General features: G+C 49.0%; 1 protein-coding gene across 1 annotated transcript in view; it reads right to left on the reverse strand.

The window, feature by feature from the left end:
* Positions 1-375: 375 nt before the first annotated feature.
* Positions 376-15,039, reverse strand: part of FAM168A (family with sequence similarity 168, member A) — a 23,610-nt gene continuing 8,946 nt past the window's right edge. The window contains exons 3-7 of the mRNA XM_008948939.1: positions 10,894-11,019; positions 4,492-4,634; positions 3,642-3,816; positions 2,367-2,497; positions 376-467 (exon numbers count right to left, since the gene is read on the reverse strand). Coding sequence (XP_008947187.1) covers positions 2,385-2,497; positions 3,642-3,816; positions 4,492-4,634; positions 10,894-11,019 — 557 coding nt within the window. The 3' untranslated portion in view covers positions 376-467; positions 2,367-2,384. The remainder of the gene's footprint in view (positions 468-2,366; positions 2,498-3,641; positions 3,817-4,491; positions 4,635-10,893; positions 11,020-15,039) is intronic.

Genomic DNA, 15,039 nt, shown 5'->3' on the forward strand with positions numbered 1-15,039 from the left:
TTCACATAGTACCCTGAACATCAACCACTCTTACTAGCCAAAGAAGATCTAGGCTCTCGTCAACAACAACGACAACAGAAAATAATGAGAAGAACCCAAACGAACGGGAAGTGGGGGGATCTTTGCACCACTCGGCTGGGCAATGCTGGAGGAGTGAATATTCGGAGCTTTCGGATGATAGGACCAAAGAGAACTTGACTATTGCTCAGTGTCAGTATGTGTGTTACACGATTGATGTGGGTTGGGGAGGAGGAAGGGGAAGAGGGGAAGAAAAAAAAAAAAAAGAGGCAGAAGATTAGAAAAAGCAGCTTTTACAAAAACCACTAAAGAATGCATAAAGTGACCCTTGCACTTTTGTTTGTTTGTTTGTTTTTCTTTTGTTCTTGCAAACAGACGAGGTGCTGCAGTCCAGTGGCCACAGCACCCATGTAAGACTTGTGTAGTTGCATACAATGTTGACTCCGGATCTGGAAGAGAACAAACATACTGAAAATATGGAGTGGTGCAGGATCAGACAGGGCTTCCTCCTCTCCTCTGCACCCTTGGACACCCTGCAGCAAGGGTTGGACCAGACAGAAGGAAGAAGTTCCTGACTATGAGGGTGGTGAGCCCCTGGCCCAGGTTGCCCCGAGAGGTGGTCGCTGCCCCATCCCTGGAACCATTCCAGGGGAGGTTGGCCGGGGCTCTGAGCAACCTGCTCTAGTTGCAGATGTCCCTGCTCCCTGCAGGGGGGTTGGACTGGATGACCTTGAAAGGTGCCTCTAACCCAAACCAGTCTGAGATTCTATGATTCTCTCGTTCTACAATTCTATGAATTTATGCATCTGGGATTTCACCATCCCTCCTGCCAATCTGTGGACACCTTCTTGGGCATGGAGCTGAGAAAGCAGCAGCTTGCTCGGTGGTATCCAATGCAGGGGATGAAAAATATGCAGATGGGATGCTCTCTGCTAATTGCACAACGATTTGTCACGGGCAGGATTATCCCAGGGTAATATCTGCAGCAGGGAGAGATTTCAGATAATCCCCTGGGCTGGAGGAGATCTACACTGCCTTCCCTCTGCCCCCATCAGCTCCATTGCCCATTAATTTGGTGTGATGCACCAAGGGCTACTCCAGCAGCATGTGGAGGGTGTTTAAATGAGCAGCTGGGATTTCTGGGATCCTGAGCAGGGCAGGAATCTGCAGCTGGTTGCAGGCAGCATCATGCTACCCTGATGCTAATGAACCAGATGTCCCAGAATGTTTTAGCAGGGGGAAAAAAAATCCATATTCAAGGGATATGAAACATAAGGAGGGATTCTTTTATCACAGAGTGCAGTGATAGGAGGAAGAGTAATGGTTTAAAACTGGAAGAGGGAGATTCAGACTAGATGTAAGGAAGAAGTTCTTCAGCATGAGGCTGGTGAGATGTTGGAACAGGTTGCATAGGGAAGTTGTGGATGATCCACCCTTGGAGGTGTTCAAGACCAAGTTGGATGGGGCTTTGAGCAACTTCATCTAGTGTGAGGTGTCCCTGCCCATGGCAGGGGGGTTGGAACAAGATGATCTTTAAGGTCCCTTCCAACCCAACCCATTCTAGGATTCTGTGAAAGAGAATGGCATATCCAAAACCTTAAGGCATAAGCCTGACTGCACTCAGCAGGGCTTGATGACACTGAGGTAGCACTGAGCAGCAAGATACAAGGTCAAGGCACATTGTGCTTCACTAACACCCTCCACAGCCCCATGACAGCCCCCCATGCAGCTACCCCTGCTGGGGAGCAGTGTGAAATCACAGAATCATGGAATGGTTTGGGTTGGAAGGGACCCAGAAAGGTCATCTATTTCAACCCTCCGGCAGGGAGCAGGGACATCCCCAACTAGAGCAGGTTGCTCAGAGCCCCGGCCAACCTCCCCTGGAATGGTTCCAGGGATGGGGCAGCGACCACCTCTCGGGGCAACCTGGGCCAGGGGCTCATCACCCTCAATGGAAAACATTTCTTCTTTGTATCTAATCAAAATCTCCCTCTTTTAGTTTCAAAACATCTTCCCTTGTCCTGTCCCAACAGACCCTGCTCAAAAGTTCCTCCCCAGCTTTCTGACAGGCCCCTTCAAGTACTGAATGGCCGCAAGGTCTCCCCTGAGCCTTCTCTTCTCCAGGGCCAACTCTCTCAGCCTGGCCTCCCAGCAGAGGGGTTCCAGCGCCCACGATCATTTCTGTGGCCTCCTCCAGACTCTTCTGGAGTCAAATGGCTCTTCTGGAGTCAAAGCATCACCCAGCCAAAGGGATTCAGCAGCTTTGCCAGAAAGAGAGAAGCACCGATGGTGCCCGGTGGCCAATTACTCAACAAGAGTAGGGCAAGACCTGCAAAGGCAGCACTTACATGACTTGGCCAGTGGGTTTACCAGTGTGGAGGTACGTAGCTGTAGGTGGGGGTTCCTTGAGCCCTGTACGTTGGCACGGAAACTGGATGTGCTCCGATGGCGGTGTGTTGTGGGGTGGTCAACAAGGTTCCTGCAACGGCAGGGAGAAGTGTTTAGGAAGGAGGAGAGCTCCATCAGGGGGGTGGTAGCCCGAGGGTAGGGTTCTGCAGGCCACAGCCAACAGACAGGCACAGCATCAGCTGCTTGGTTTTAATTCTTCACTTCTCCCAAATATTATTCTGCCTAGAGACCTGAATTGAGGGCACTTGACTCATACGGTTGATATCAGCCAGCACCAGGAACAGAATAAACTCATCTGAAGCTCCAGCGTATTTCCCATGCTATTTTTGGCCCTTAACTCATCTTTTCCCCATTTTCCTTGTCCCGAAAGCCCAGCAGCAGAGCCACCCTGCTGACATCTTCCAGTTCCTGAAGGCTCTGGGCTAAACTGCAACAGCAGATCACTGCAGGAATCCCAAACATCTAAGGACCAAACTGAAAGATCTGCAAAAGGAGATGAGAAAATCCCAAAAACTTCCAGGGAAAACTAACATGAGCTCTGCTGCTCATCTCCCAAGGGCAGTGGAGCAGTTTTGCTCCAGAAATGATGCATTTGTTGACATAGCTCAATGCACAATCCTAGGAATTGTTAATGGCAGAAATACAGGCTTTGGAAAAACTCAACCCAGCCCTTACTCTTGCTTAATGTGCTACCAATTAATTGCAGTTTGAAGCAATCCTGCGTATGAAATGCTGAGGATTTGGGATATATAAGCCAAGGTTAATATTAATAAAGTTCATTTCATCAAATAGAAGCAAGACTGTAAGCATCCTATAAAAGGAATGTGAGGATAGAAATACTAGAGTACTTGAAGATGGACAAACCTGCTTATTCCTTTACCTAAGGAACAGGCAGAGGTAAGAATATATTTAAGGTTTGCAGGAGTGCATCCCTCTAGAGTCAGCCAAACCAAAGGGCTCCTCTGCTGACCAAAAAGCTGGGTTAGATCAGCATCAGGGGAAAATAAATTGATTTTTGCCTTCAAAGGAGAAGTAACCAGCAAGCCAAACCAGCAGATAAAGCTGCAACTGGCTGTGGGCAAGGAACTTCTGCAGGTACCTGCCAGCTACACCCCACACACTGGATGCACAGAGTTCTTCATCCAGGAGGAGCCTCCTGCACAGGCCGTTTGGCTGCGCCCCACCTCAGAATGGGGGAGGATGTTCCTTCTTACCTGCTGACATTGCCATGGTGGTCCCAGCGACCATCCCCATGGCCACACCGTTGGTCCTGGGCGCAGCGACCGGGGCCGGGTAGATGGCCGATGGGATGCTGTTGGGCTGCACCACGGTGGTGTGATGGATAACGTGAGGCTGTGCCGCGTACACGGGCTGGGTGTAGTAAGCTCCCTGTGGGAGAAGGGGACAAAAAAAAACCCCCAACCCATCGTCTATGTCAGTCAGTTTGAAAGCACAAGCCAAAGCAGTGACTTGAAGGTGAGTGGAGAATCTTGGGCCCGGCACATATCTGGAGGAAGGGGCAATGCAGGTGTTCAGGGAGGAGCTCCTCCATGGGGACAAGCTAGGTCATGCCTGAAGTAGCTTGGGCTGGTGAAGGTGACACAGGGGATTTTCCATGGGAGGTGGTAGGAGGGCGATGCAAGTCAAGTGAGATGCCAATGGGCACCAGCAAGTGGACCTTGTGGTGACCCAGACTCATCTGTAGTCCTGGGGAAGAGCAGCACTGGGAGCTGGGGGAGTGTGGGGAGAGGTGGGTACAGGGACCATCCTGGAGTCAGCAAGCCCTGGAAGTCAGGTATGTGATTTTGGGGGAACAGACCAAATTCCCAACCTGGTGAAGCCACAAGGAGACCAACCTCTGTGTTGACTTTGCTGCACATTGACAACCATGCAAGACCATGTCTCATCCAGACTACTCAATGGAGGAGGCAGGAGAGAAGCCACCAAGCCTCACCATGAGCACCTCCATTCCACCAGGACTTGGGTGCTCAGCCCTGACAGCCGAGGACAAAGCCCTGCAGGAACCTCAGGCTGTGTCTGCACACTGGTGAGCGAGGCACCTACCTGGGTGTACAGGTTCTGCTGTGGATAGGCACTTCTGATGGGGTACATAGCAGTTTGGTACGGATTTGGAGACGGCGAGTAGGGAGGAGGGGCGTTGTTACTCTGGGTTGGTGGGACCTTGTAGGGAGTCCCCGCAGTGTACCCTGGCAAAGACAAGAGTTGTCCACGTTAGGGTGAGGGTTTACTGCTGTACAGCTGGGCCACAGGGCATGAGTAGCCTGAGCCACCCTTCACAATGCTCCCGCTGCTCACTGGGCACCACCTGGCACAGAGATGTACTGAGATGCACCAGCATCTGCTGATGGCCCAGGACACCCACCAAGCTGAGACCTCCGAGCCCAGCATCCAGCCCCTGGCTAATTGATCACTGTAGCTGGGGCTGCATCATCCACCCAGCCTGGCAGTGGCTCTTCCCACACTGCCTCCACCAGACCATAGAGTCGATGCCAAAGGTCAAGGCATGACTTGATGGGACTCAACCAGCACTTAAATCTTCTAAGACAGCAGTATCCCAACACCTACTTACCCATCTCTATATGTCTATTTGATGAGAAATAATGGTTTTTCCTTCTCTCCTCCCCAGATTTTTGTCCTTTCACCTTTTTGGTTTTTTTTGCTTGGGGTGTGATGGGCAAAACCAGAATTGAATTGCTGGAGGATCTACTTAGATCTTATTCCCAAGACCAAGCGATGAGACAAGAGGAAACGGCCTCAAGCTGCTCCGGGGGAGGCTGAGGTTGGCCCTGAGGAATGATTTCTTGCCCTTGAGGGTTGTGCAGGGCTGTGCCAGGCTGCCCAGGGCAGTGGTGGAGTCCCCATCCCTGGAGGGGTTTCCAAGCCGTGGAGATGTGGTGTTGAGGGACACGGTTCAGTGGGGACCTGGTAGTTCTGGGTTAATGCTTGGACTGGATGCTTCTAAAGGCCTTTTCCAACCAAAACAATTCTGTGAGTCTATTCTGTGACTCCAATTTGATGGCACAGTGTTGCTGTCCCCTGCCTACATCCCCAACACCGATGGTCCAAACCTTAATATTAAGGCGCACCCTCACTTTGAGTTTTTTCTCCTATTTGCATTAGGTTCTGAGCTTTCTGCTGCCTATAAAATTATATTTTCCTTCCAGGAAGACCCAGTGATACCAGCTCAAGATCCTCTCATTTAAGCCTGACCTTATTTGTCTTTTTTTTAAAGGCTTTTCCTGGAGTGAGGACATCCCATGAGGACCTCCACTTTTCTTCTGCTTCCTTTCAAGGTACCTTCCTATCTATTGACTTGTGATGAATATGAGTTGACCTCCATACCCTCCACCAGTTTTGCCCTCCAGAAAGGAGTGGCTTTAGGCATGTCCATGATAACAGTGTATAATCCAACTCTTCATACTTGGCAGCAAAGTGCTGTAAGACCTCACAGCAAGTACAGCACCTCAAGGAGGTGCAACCTGCCCCAAGAATGGGATGTCCCAGCACCAAGGATATGCAGAACCTGAATTCCCAACTTTTAGAGACATTTCCAAGGCAGGCTCCATGAAGTTGTTCCTGAAACATTATTACATAAGTGCTAAACTGGGGCCAAATCCTCAAGAGTACTTGCAGGCTTTGAGTGTTTTAGTTTAGGGTGGACTAAAAGCTGCCATGGGATGCCCCAGACTGCTGAAGGCAACAAGGTGTTGGATGAATGGTTTAACAAAAAATGGAAATGGTTAAAAAAAAAGGTAAAAATTCTGCTCGCAGGAGCAAGAAAAAGCCTGTGGGCTGTGACAGATGGTGAGAAATAGGATCTAGCTCTGGCAGGAGGGCTGGAAGGAATCAGCCTGAGAAAAAATGGTCTCTGAAGGCTGTGTAGGATGGAGAGCAGTCAAGGCTCATCCCACCGATAAGACATCGAAACACTCCAATATAATGAACTCATTTACTCAACCAGTGTTCAGGGCAGCAATTAATGAAGGTTAAGATTTCAAGCCTGCTAATAGCCCATATTATCCACCCAGCACTGAAACAGCGTGAAGATAACGAGGAGCTTTCTAGGAACTCCCAAACAGCATCTCACCGCCTCCTGATTACTGCAGACTGGAAGAAAAGTGTTAATTAAACAGCAGAGTAGCTGTGACCCTTTTTCTGACTCACATTAGCAGGAGAGCAACAATCTTTCAATGAGAGATGGAAGCAGTGAGAGGAGATGCAGGTTCAGAACGCCTGCATTCACCACAGCACCGGAAGTGGAGACTTCTCCATCAGGAGGTCCTCCAGAAACCCAGAAACATCACATCCTCCAGACCCCCCCAACCTCCTGTATTTCAATCTTACAGCTTTTTGGCTATTCTCAACTCACTTTTCAAACAAAGACGTCGGAGGCTGCCAGTTCTTGGCAACATGCTTCCTTTCTGATGGGCTTCTGGAGATGTGGACCAGCTCAAGGCTGTGTGGTTTCACCACCTTGAATGATGATACTTGCTCTGGTTTCTCAATTGCTGAATCATGGACAATTTCACTATGATATTAGATACCATTACACACCATTCCATGATTCTATGATCTTAAAAAAGGTTTTAAACATAATACTCCAGGCAGGTGCAATTTTCCATGTTTATAAATTGGGGGAAAAATGGAACCATTTGTGGGTAAAACCGACATGTAATCAAGTTTTAATGACCCAAGATGATGGAGGCTCCTCTCCGAATGTCTGACAGCTAATTTTAAAGCCTCATTATGACAATCTCACACCTTATTAGGATTAGGAGGTTGGCATCGCCCGGGCTTCTGCCGCTTCATGGTTCAGTTCCATGTTTATAAATTGGGGGAAAAATGGAACCATTTGTGGGTAAAACCGACATGTAATCAAGTTTTAATGACCCAAGATGATGGAGGCTCCTCTCCGAATGTCTGACAGCTAATTTTAAAGCCTCATTATGACAATCTCACACCTTATTAGGATTAGGAGGTTGGCATCGCCCGGGCTTCTGCCGCTTCATGGTTCAGCAACCTTTAAGCTCCAGCTTCTATTAAAATTTCTGATTAAATCCCTCACGCCACTCTGAAATCTCAACCTGATTGATCCTGCAGCACAGAAGTGCTCTGAATTGCACAGATAAATTTTACTATAATAGCACAAGGGCTGCTGGGGAAGAAAAAGACCTTCTGTGATGAACTTTGTGTCACCATCTCCTCTTGTTTCCACATCTGGGCAAACTTTCTGGTGGCCTGCCAGGACTTATGGTGGGGCTTATAAGAAAGATTATAGACTGGACGTAAGGAAGAAACTTCTTATGCTGAGGTTGGTGAGGCCCTGGCACAGGTTGCCCAAAGAAGCTGTGGATGCTCCGTCATTGGAAGTGTTCAAGGTGAGGTTGGCTGGAGCTCTGAGCAACCTGCTCTAGTTGTAGATGTCCCTGCTCCCTGCAGGGGGATTGGGCTGGATGAGCTTTGAAGGTCCCTTCCAACCCAAACCATTCTGAGATTCCATGATTCTGTGATTCTGCAAATCCAGACTTGTATATTTTTAGCAAATTCAAGCTGTGTCTAAGGAGGCTGCACCCAGCACACTTCCAGCCCTGGGAGCAGAAGATAGATCTCCTCATCGATCTCCTCAGGAAAGCACAGGGCAGAACTGGGACTCACACCATGGTGGACTGTGGGCAGGAATAAGCAGACAAGAGCAGCTCCAGGAGGTTCTACATGGTTGATTGGCCCAGTTGAGTGTGATTGGTTCTGGGTGTCTAGTTCTGCTTCTGTCACCAACGTCCAGCTTGGCTCATCCTCCTCCAGCCTTTTTCCTGGCTTTATAGTCTGTCTGCCTTCCCTGCACCTGGGGGACTGGAAGAACACCTTTGGACTGGTCAGCACAGGGACATCACAGGGTACGATGCCATGGTGTGGACGCCAGCACAGGCAGCTGCCTGACACGCCCTCATTGCTCCTGCCAAAGTCCTCCCTGGCACGTTGTCCCTGCCACCACCATTTGTACCAGCCAGACAACAGCAAACTGGAGGCTCTGGGGTAGAAAGAACCATAAAATCTAAAACCTTGCTCACTATCATGCGCAAAGCTTCACGTCTATGACCCACTCTAATCTCAACTGGAGCATCTAAGCAGCAAAACAAAATACCTCAGGCAAAACCAAGCTTTGAAAACCCATCGTTAAAGGACAAAAGAGCAAAAGGCAAAGGCATGTCCCCAAACTGTAGGCCAGCCCAGGATGAAGGCAACTGGGCAGCCCTTGCCCAGCCTTTGTGTTCATGCATGTCTTGCCATGGGCTTTCACTGCAGGTTCACAGCCCAGTGGAGCCCTCAGCACCTTTTCTGTCTTACTGGTGCAGATGTAAGGAGGTACTGAGCAGTTACTGGGTATTTATTCGTATTTATCCATGTTCATCACATGGCTCCAGTTAATACTGGCGGTCACTCTTCACCCTAGGAACAGAAGGACTCATTTCTCATGCTTTTCCTTGGGTCTCCTCCATCCAGACCCGACACCTTGCTGATATTTGTGAGTAAGATCTCACCCATCTCTTGCCACAAGACACCTGGAGAGAGCTGTTCTCCCAAGAACAAAACCTGGCCTAGATGAGATTGAGCCAAAGGACAGAACCAACTTGGGATGCCCAACCTGATTTTTCAGAGCCCGTGTTTGAGATGACAACTCCCAGCTGAGCTCTGGTGAAGCCGACTGCAGCTAGAAGCCTGAAAGAATCTCTGCCAATCAATTCTCATGCCTTTATCTATGCAGTTTAATCTCCAAATTAAATGTGCCCAAGCCAGTTCTCTGGAAACAAGTCCAACCTGCATGGGTCTGGCTGGTGACCACATTATTGGTCTCCTATATCACCCACACTAGGTGGCCACAGCCAAATTTTGTCCCCCAGAACCTTTCCCACCTCAGTATCTGCTCTTAACCTCTCTGGAGTTCAAGCCATGCCAGGATGTGGTTTCTCCTCCCCATTGTACCTCCAGGCTGCTGCAAGTGAGATTCCTCCCTCAAAATCAAAGGGATTTTGCCAAACAATATCTAGGTTTCTACTAATGACATGCTGAGATTTTTTCTGAACACTTACAACTCAGTCAAATCTGGTCTGGAATGAAATTAGGTGAGATACAAAATCCATGCACCCTGTCAGGCTTACGGTCCCCACCTCAAAGAATGGTGAGGACATCCCTTTTCAAAGAGAAAGTCTCCCAAAAGCTTTTGATAGGTTTATTTTGAATAATTATTTTAGTCCAAAAGAAGGAATGACCTTTCTTCCGCTTATCTCTTTCTGTGAATCATTTAATTTAGCACAAAAAGGGAGCCTGGAGCAGACAGCTGGTGAGGAACACTTCAATCCATGTGTAAGCATGGACACTGTGGTCCCAACCTTGCAAACACGGCCCATGGAGAGTCACTTTAAGATGACATCTGTTTTTATTCTCCAAATACGACTGGGAGTCTCTCGAGGTCCTAGGAGTGTTGGGAAGGTTAATCCTTCATTTGGAACCTTGGAGTGGTTCCACCTCATGCTTGCAGCACACCCCAAGCTGGCCATGGCCCAGCTTTATCAGGCAACATGAAGGCAAGAGGAGGCAAGAGCAGTGGAGCAGGGGCCAGAGGACACCACACATACCAGGGGAAGCACCAGGGGCCTTATCAGGGAGCTTATCACCCCTCCTGGAGGCACTCTTGGTCTCTCAGGGGATGAGATTACAAAGCTCCACCTGGAAAAGCCTGTTTGGCTGCGATCCGTAAGCAGCATCTCCTCCCCCTGCCTCTGCCCCGGCAGTTTGGCTTAAAAAGTGGGAATTTCACCCGGGTTCCTTGAAATTCTTGCTTTATTTTGGATTTCTCTTTCACTTTGAAGGGCAAAGGAACTAATCTCCCTTTGGTTTTTCTACCCATATGGTTCTGCTCAACCCTGGAGCATCACCACTGCAGATAGACACCTGGAAACAAGCTCAGGTTGCTCCTGGGGACCAAAGGTTCAGCTAAAAGTGAGACCTTCACCCTTCTCCACCTGACTTCCTCCTGTAAAGGAGCTCTAGGAGGGCTAGTGCTCTCCTCTTCATGCTTCTAACACATATCAACAGGAAGGAGCACGGATGGTCCCTTGTTTTTGGAAGAAAAATCCCAAGGGCTCCACAAAATTTCATCCCAGAAGGGAATTGCAGCAGCAATGCAACAGTCCCACTGGGAAGCTCTGGCAGCAGAAGGTGATGGGTCTGCTCCACGGTGCCAGTGAGCACCCCCAGGACCTGGAGCACTCTCACCCTGTGTCAGGGCTCAGCATCCAGGGAAGGACAAACAGGCACCTGCACGGACACGAATGATCCCATCCATTTGCTGACCCCAAATAACCCCAGCCCCAAACAACCCACAGGAGGGGAGGCAAATGGGCACAAAACCACCAAGTAAAACCCCAGAAGAAAAGGTTTATTTACTGAATGCTGCAGAAGAAGCCTGATAAGTTCTGTTCTCGGTCCCGGTGTCCACCGGGAGGTGGAAGGTGCCCTCCGTGGCACAGGAGGAGGAGGTCTGTGGCCAGGCTTGCTTCATCAGAAGTGTAGCTTGAGTGGAGACAGAGAAGAGGTGTCACACACAGCAATGGAGATACAACTTCTTGCGTTTTTGTCATGCCTGAACCACTTTGCTGCTCTCCTCCTTTCCCCCCCACAGCCTTTTTCGGGATAACTGGCCACAGGAATTTCACACTGTGGTTCCTCTCTCCTCACCTGCTCCCCACAGAGAGATGGTTTGCATAGGGCATTGTAGCAAACCAGCTGCCTACCCCACATGACTGGTTTCCTGAGCTAAGTGACCTGTGTGAAGATCATTCAGGCTAGATGAAGCTCTGAGTAGCTTGATCTAGTTGGAGATGTCCCTGCTTGTGGCCGGGGGGTTGGACTAGATGACCTTTGGAGGTCCCTTCAGCCCAGACATTCTATGGTTCTATGATCTACACCTGTGGGCAGTGGCCAGCAGAGCCACCATCCCTCCCCAGATACCACTGGTCACCTCTGTGCATAGGGACCAGCAGGACATGGACAACCATGTCCTTGGCCTTGGGTTTCTCCGCTGGAAAACAGGCTGAGCCTGGTGTGCAAAGCATTTTATTTACAGTAAAACCCTTTGAGATGTTTGCATGGCAGGTATCACCAGTGGTCAAGGTCCTGGTAGCTGTTACCATCCCATCACAGCGTTGAGTGGTCCTTAGAAACTCTGTGAAGGACAGTCAGCAGAAGTAGTGGCTTTGGGCAGATCGTCCAGTACCCCAGTTTGCAGAAAAATACTTATAAAGCCAAATAAGATAAACCAGAAGAATCTCAAGAGCCAAATCTTGTGAGATTGGAAAAGTGACCAACAGAAATCAGTCTCTTTTTTGATCTTAGATTTTACAAAAGAGGGAAAGGTATGACACTAACTGCTGTAACACACCTCTGCATGATGAACCAGCACTGGCTACACCTTTAACCTGTATCCAAACTCAGTGCTCATCTAAGAACTGCCATCACACCACAGGCATGATGGAGAACATCTATGGAGGATGTAGACCACCAACACAAGCCTAAAACCAAGCTTCTTCCCAACATTAGTGCCTCTGAATAAGACTTTACATGTCTTTGTTTTCCTGGGTTTGGGTTTTTATTTATCCCTTGAAACTATGGATCTATCCCAACATTTTGTTCCAGACTCATCTCAAATGGTGACCCACACCTTCCTTGGTTTAGGTCCCAGCACATCCCCAGCAGAGTGCATACATCTTTTGACAGCCTCCTCCAGTTGCGAGCTGCTCTGTCTGTCATCGTAAAAAGAAATAAGCTCCAGTTTTCCAAGTACCACTGTAGGCATTTCACACACCCAGCTACTAAGGAAAGAAAACCAAGCAATCCTCAGGAAGCCACCTAGTGATTAGATCTTGCTGGGAAGTTGTGGAGGGCAAAGGAGGGAAAATGCTACAGCTCCTAGAATCTAAGAAAATCACTGATTTATGGCTCCTGTAAAGGTATTTTGGTGTTAACATAGAAGGTGGATTGTTGGAATCCTCTCTATGACAAATTACCAAATTCCCCAAGATCTCTAGAAGGTTGGAGGTCAGCCTATGTCCCCATTGTCCCCTCCTCCCCATACAGGTGGTGTCAGAGACAGGTAGGATTTCCCCAGAGATGCAGTAAAGGTCTTTGGTGTCAGATCTTCCAACTCAATACACTTCTGGAGATAAAAAGAAAGAGGACTTTTGGGCAAGAGAGGAACCAGAGGTGTGATTTTGTGTGTAGGAACTGCTTCTGAGAGCAGCACCAGCCAAGATCAGACAAAGCTATCTGGGGCAGAAAGAGGAGCTCTTTGGGAGGGTCACCACAGCCCACAGGAGGAGTTGGTGCGTTCCTTATCCTCTCATCGACTCCAGGAGAGTCACACATGAAGATAAGTTAAAGCTGCACTTCAAAACTCCTTCTCCTAAGCAAGTTCCTACCCCAAGGGGCTCGGTGACAGGTCCTGCAGAAGGGACTTCATGACTCGGTCAGGGCTTGTAAAGCTTTCTGCAGCCCAAAGGCAAGAGCAATGATGTTTTAAACCTTTCCAACACCTCCATGTCTGCTCAGACTCTCAATTAACCATCTCTGCAGATGCAACTGTAAAGCTGGAGTACCACAGGGCTGGAAGCTGGGGATTGGGTTGAGGAGGCCAAGGAGGAATCAGTGCTGGTGTCACAGCCAACACCAGACACAATGCAGCTCCTAATGGTTGGACATTACTGCCTGTAGAGAGCGAAGAAGCACTGCTGCAGATCTGTTGGTCCACCAAAAGCTCATGGGACCATTCTCCTCATGTGGGACAGAAATGCTGGAGCAAGGAGGACACTTCAGCGACACTTTACTGGACGGCATAGCAACCATCAGTTGTGTGGAGATGTGTATGGGTGTGAGATGGTGTTCTGATGATGGAGATGTGGAAACATGCCCCTCTCTCCTCATCTTCAAGAGAAAACCAGGAGGCTTATGGGGAGTGAGAGGTTCTTCTCCACTCAAGCATCTATCACGCTCTGCTCTGAGCCTGTGCCCCCTCCCAAATCTTTGTGAGTTACTGAGGATCTCCAAAGTGCCTTGCTTGACTTTCCATGGTGCACTGCCCTCCTGAATGTCACGCTGGAGAGCTAATGCCCCGTGCCAAGACAGAAACACTCCTTCAGTTATGCTTTTAATCAAAATCAGACTCATTTTTGCCTCTGGTCTTCACAAAGGTTTTAATCTCCAAGACTGATGAGACAAATTATTTAAATGCTCTATGAATCCTTCCTCTGAGGTTTCTCCTCTCTATGTTAGACCTACCAAAAACTGAAGGTAATTTGGGTCTGAGATGGCTGGGAGCTATGCATGTTCTGTACATTACATCATGGATCCTCGGAGAATCCATCACTTGAAACTACATGAAATACATGAAAGGTGAACCAAGGAGGCTTCTAGGAACATTAATATCACCTAGACCTTTGCAAGAGCTACAATTCACACAGGGGTTACAATCCAGCCATGACCATCTAATATCATTTAAGGTCTATCTCATAGAATCACAGAATGGTTTGGGTTGGAGGGGACCTTTAAGGCTCATCTACTCTGACCCCTCCATGTCTTCTGGATTTGATCCTACCAGTGTCTCCTGGATTTGGTTTAGCCTCTTGCCAATGCTGGATATTGAAAAATAAAGAGCTTTTATTCGTTGTGTGTTGGATGCCTGGCAAATCTAGTGGTGGGAACTGGGCAAGCAATGTGCGCTGAGTATGAGTCTCAGCGCTGGGACTGGTCTGGCTCCTGCAAGGACCTCTATCCAAGGTGGCAATGTTCAGGACATATTTTAACTTGAAAAAAAGAAAAAGATGAACCAGATGTGCCTTAATTCCACCCATTACCTGGAGTACAGGATCGCAACAAAAGGACAAAGCAGATGACACAGCAAACATGGTGTATCTACTTCTTGCTTCCCTCTGTCAAGAGATTAGTGATGGGCAGGGTCTTGAGCTTCACACACAATTTGCAGTAAGCTGAATTCCCCAGACAGGTCCTTTACTGTGTGCCTCAGACCTGTGGGACTGTTGCTCTTAGAAAACTTTGCAAGGCTCTACAGGATATCCACTCTGCCAGACCCCAGGATACCCACCACGGAGCACTCACTGGTCATGGAGTGATAGAATCACAGACTGGTTTGGGTGGGAAGGGACCCAGAAAGCTCACCTTGTCCAACCCCCCTGCAGGGAGCAGAGACATCTGCAACTAGAGCAGGTTGCTCAGAGCCCCGGCCAACCTCCCCTGGAATGGTTCCAGGGATGGGGCAGTGACCACCTCTTGGGGCAGCCTGGGACAGGGGCTCACCACCCTCAGTGTGAAACATTTCTTCCTTGTATCCAATTGAAATCTCCCTTCCTTTAGTTTCAAACCATCCTCACTTGCCCTATCACAACATGCCCTTGGAAAAAGTCCCTCCCCAGCTTTCTGACAGGCCCCTTGGAGAACTGAAAGGCCCCCAGAAGGTCTCCCCAGCTGGAGCCTTCTCCTCTGCAGGCTGCCCAAGCCCAACTCTTTCCTGCTGGGCTCCCA

This window comes from Merops nubicus, unplaced genomic scaffold, assembly GCF_000691845.1.
Source record: "Merops nubicus isolate BGI_N331 unplaced genomic scaffold, ASM69184v1 scaffold7601, whole genome shotgun sequence".
Taxonomy (NCBI): domain Eukaryota; kingdom Metazoa; phylum Chordata; class Aves; order Coraciiformes; family Meropidae; genus Merops; species Merops nubicus.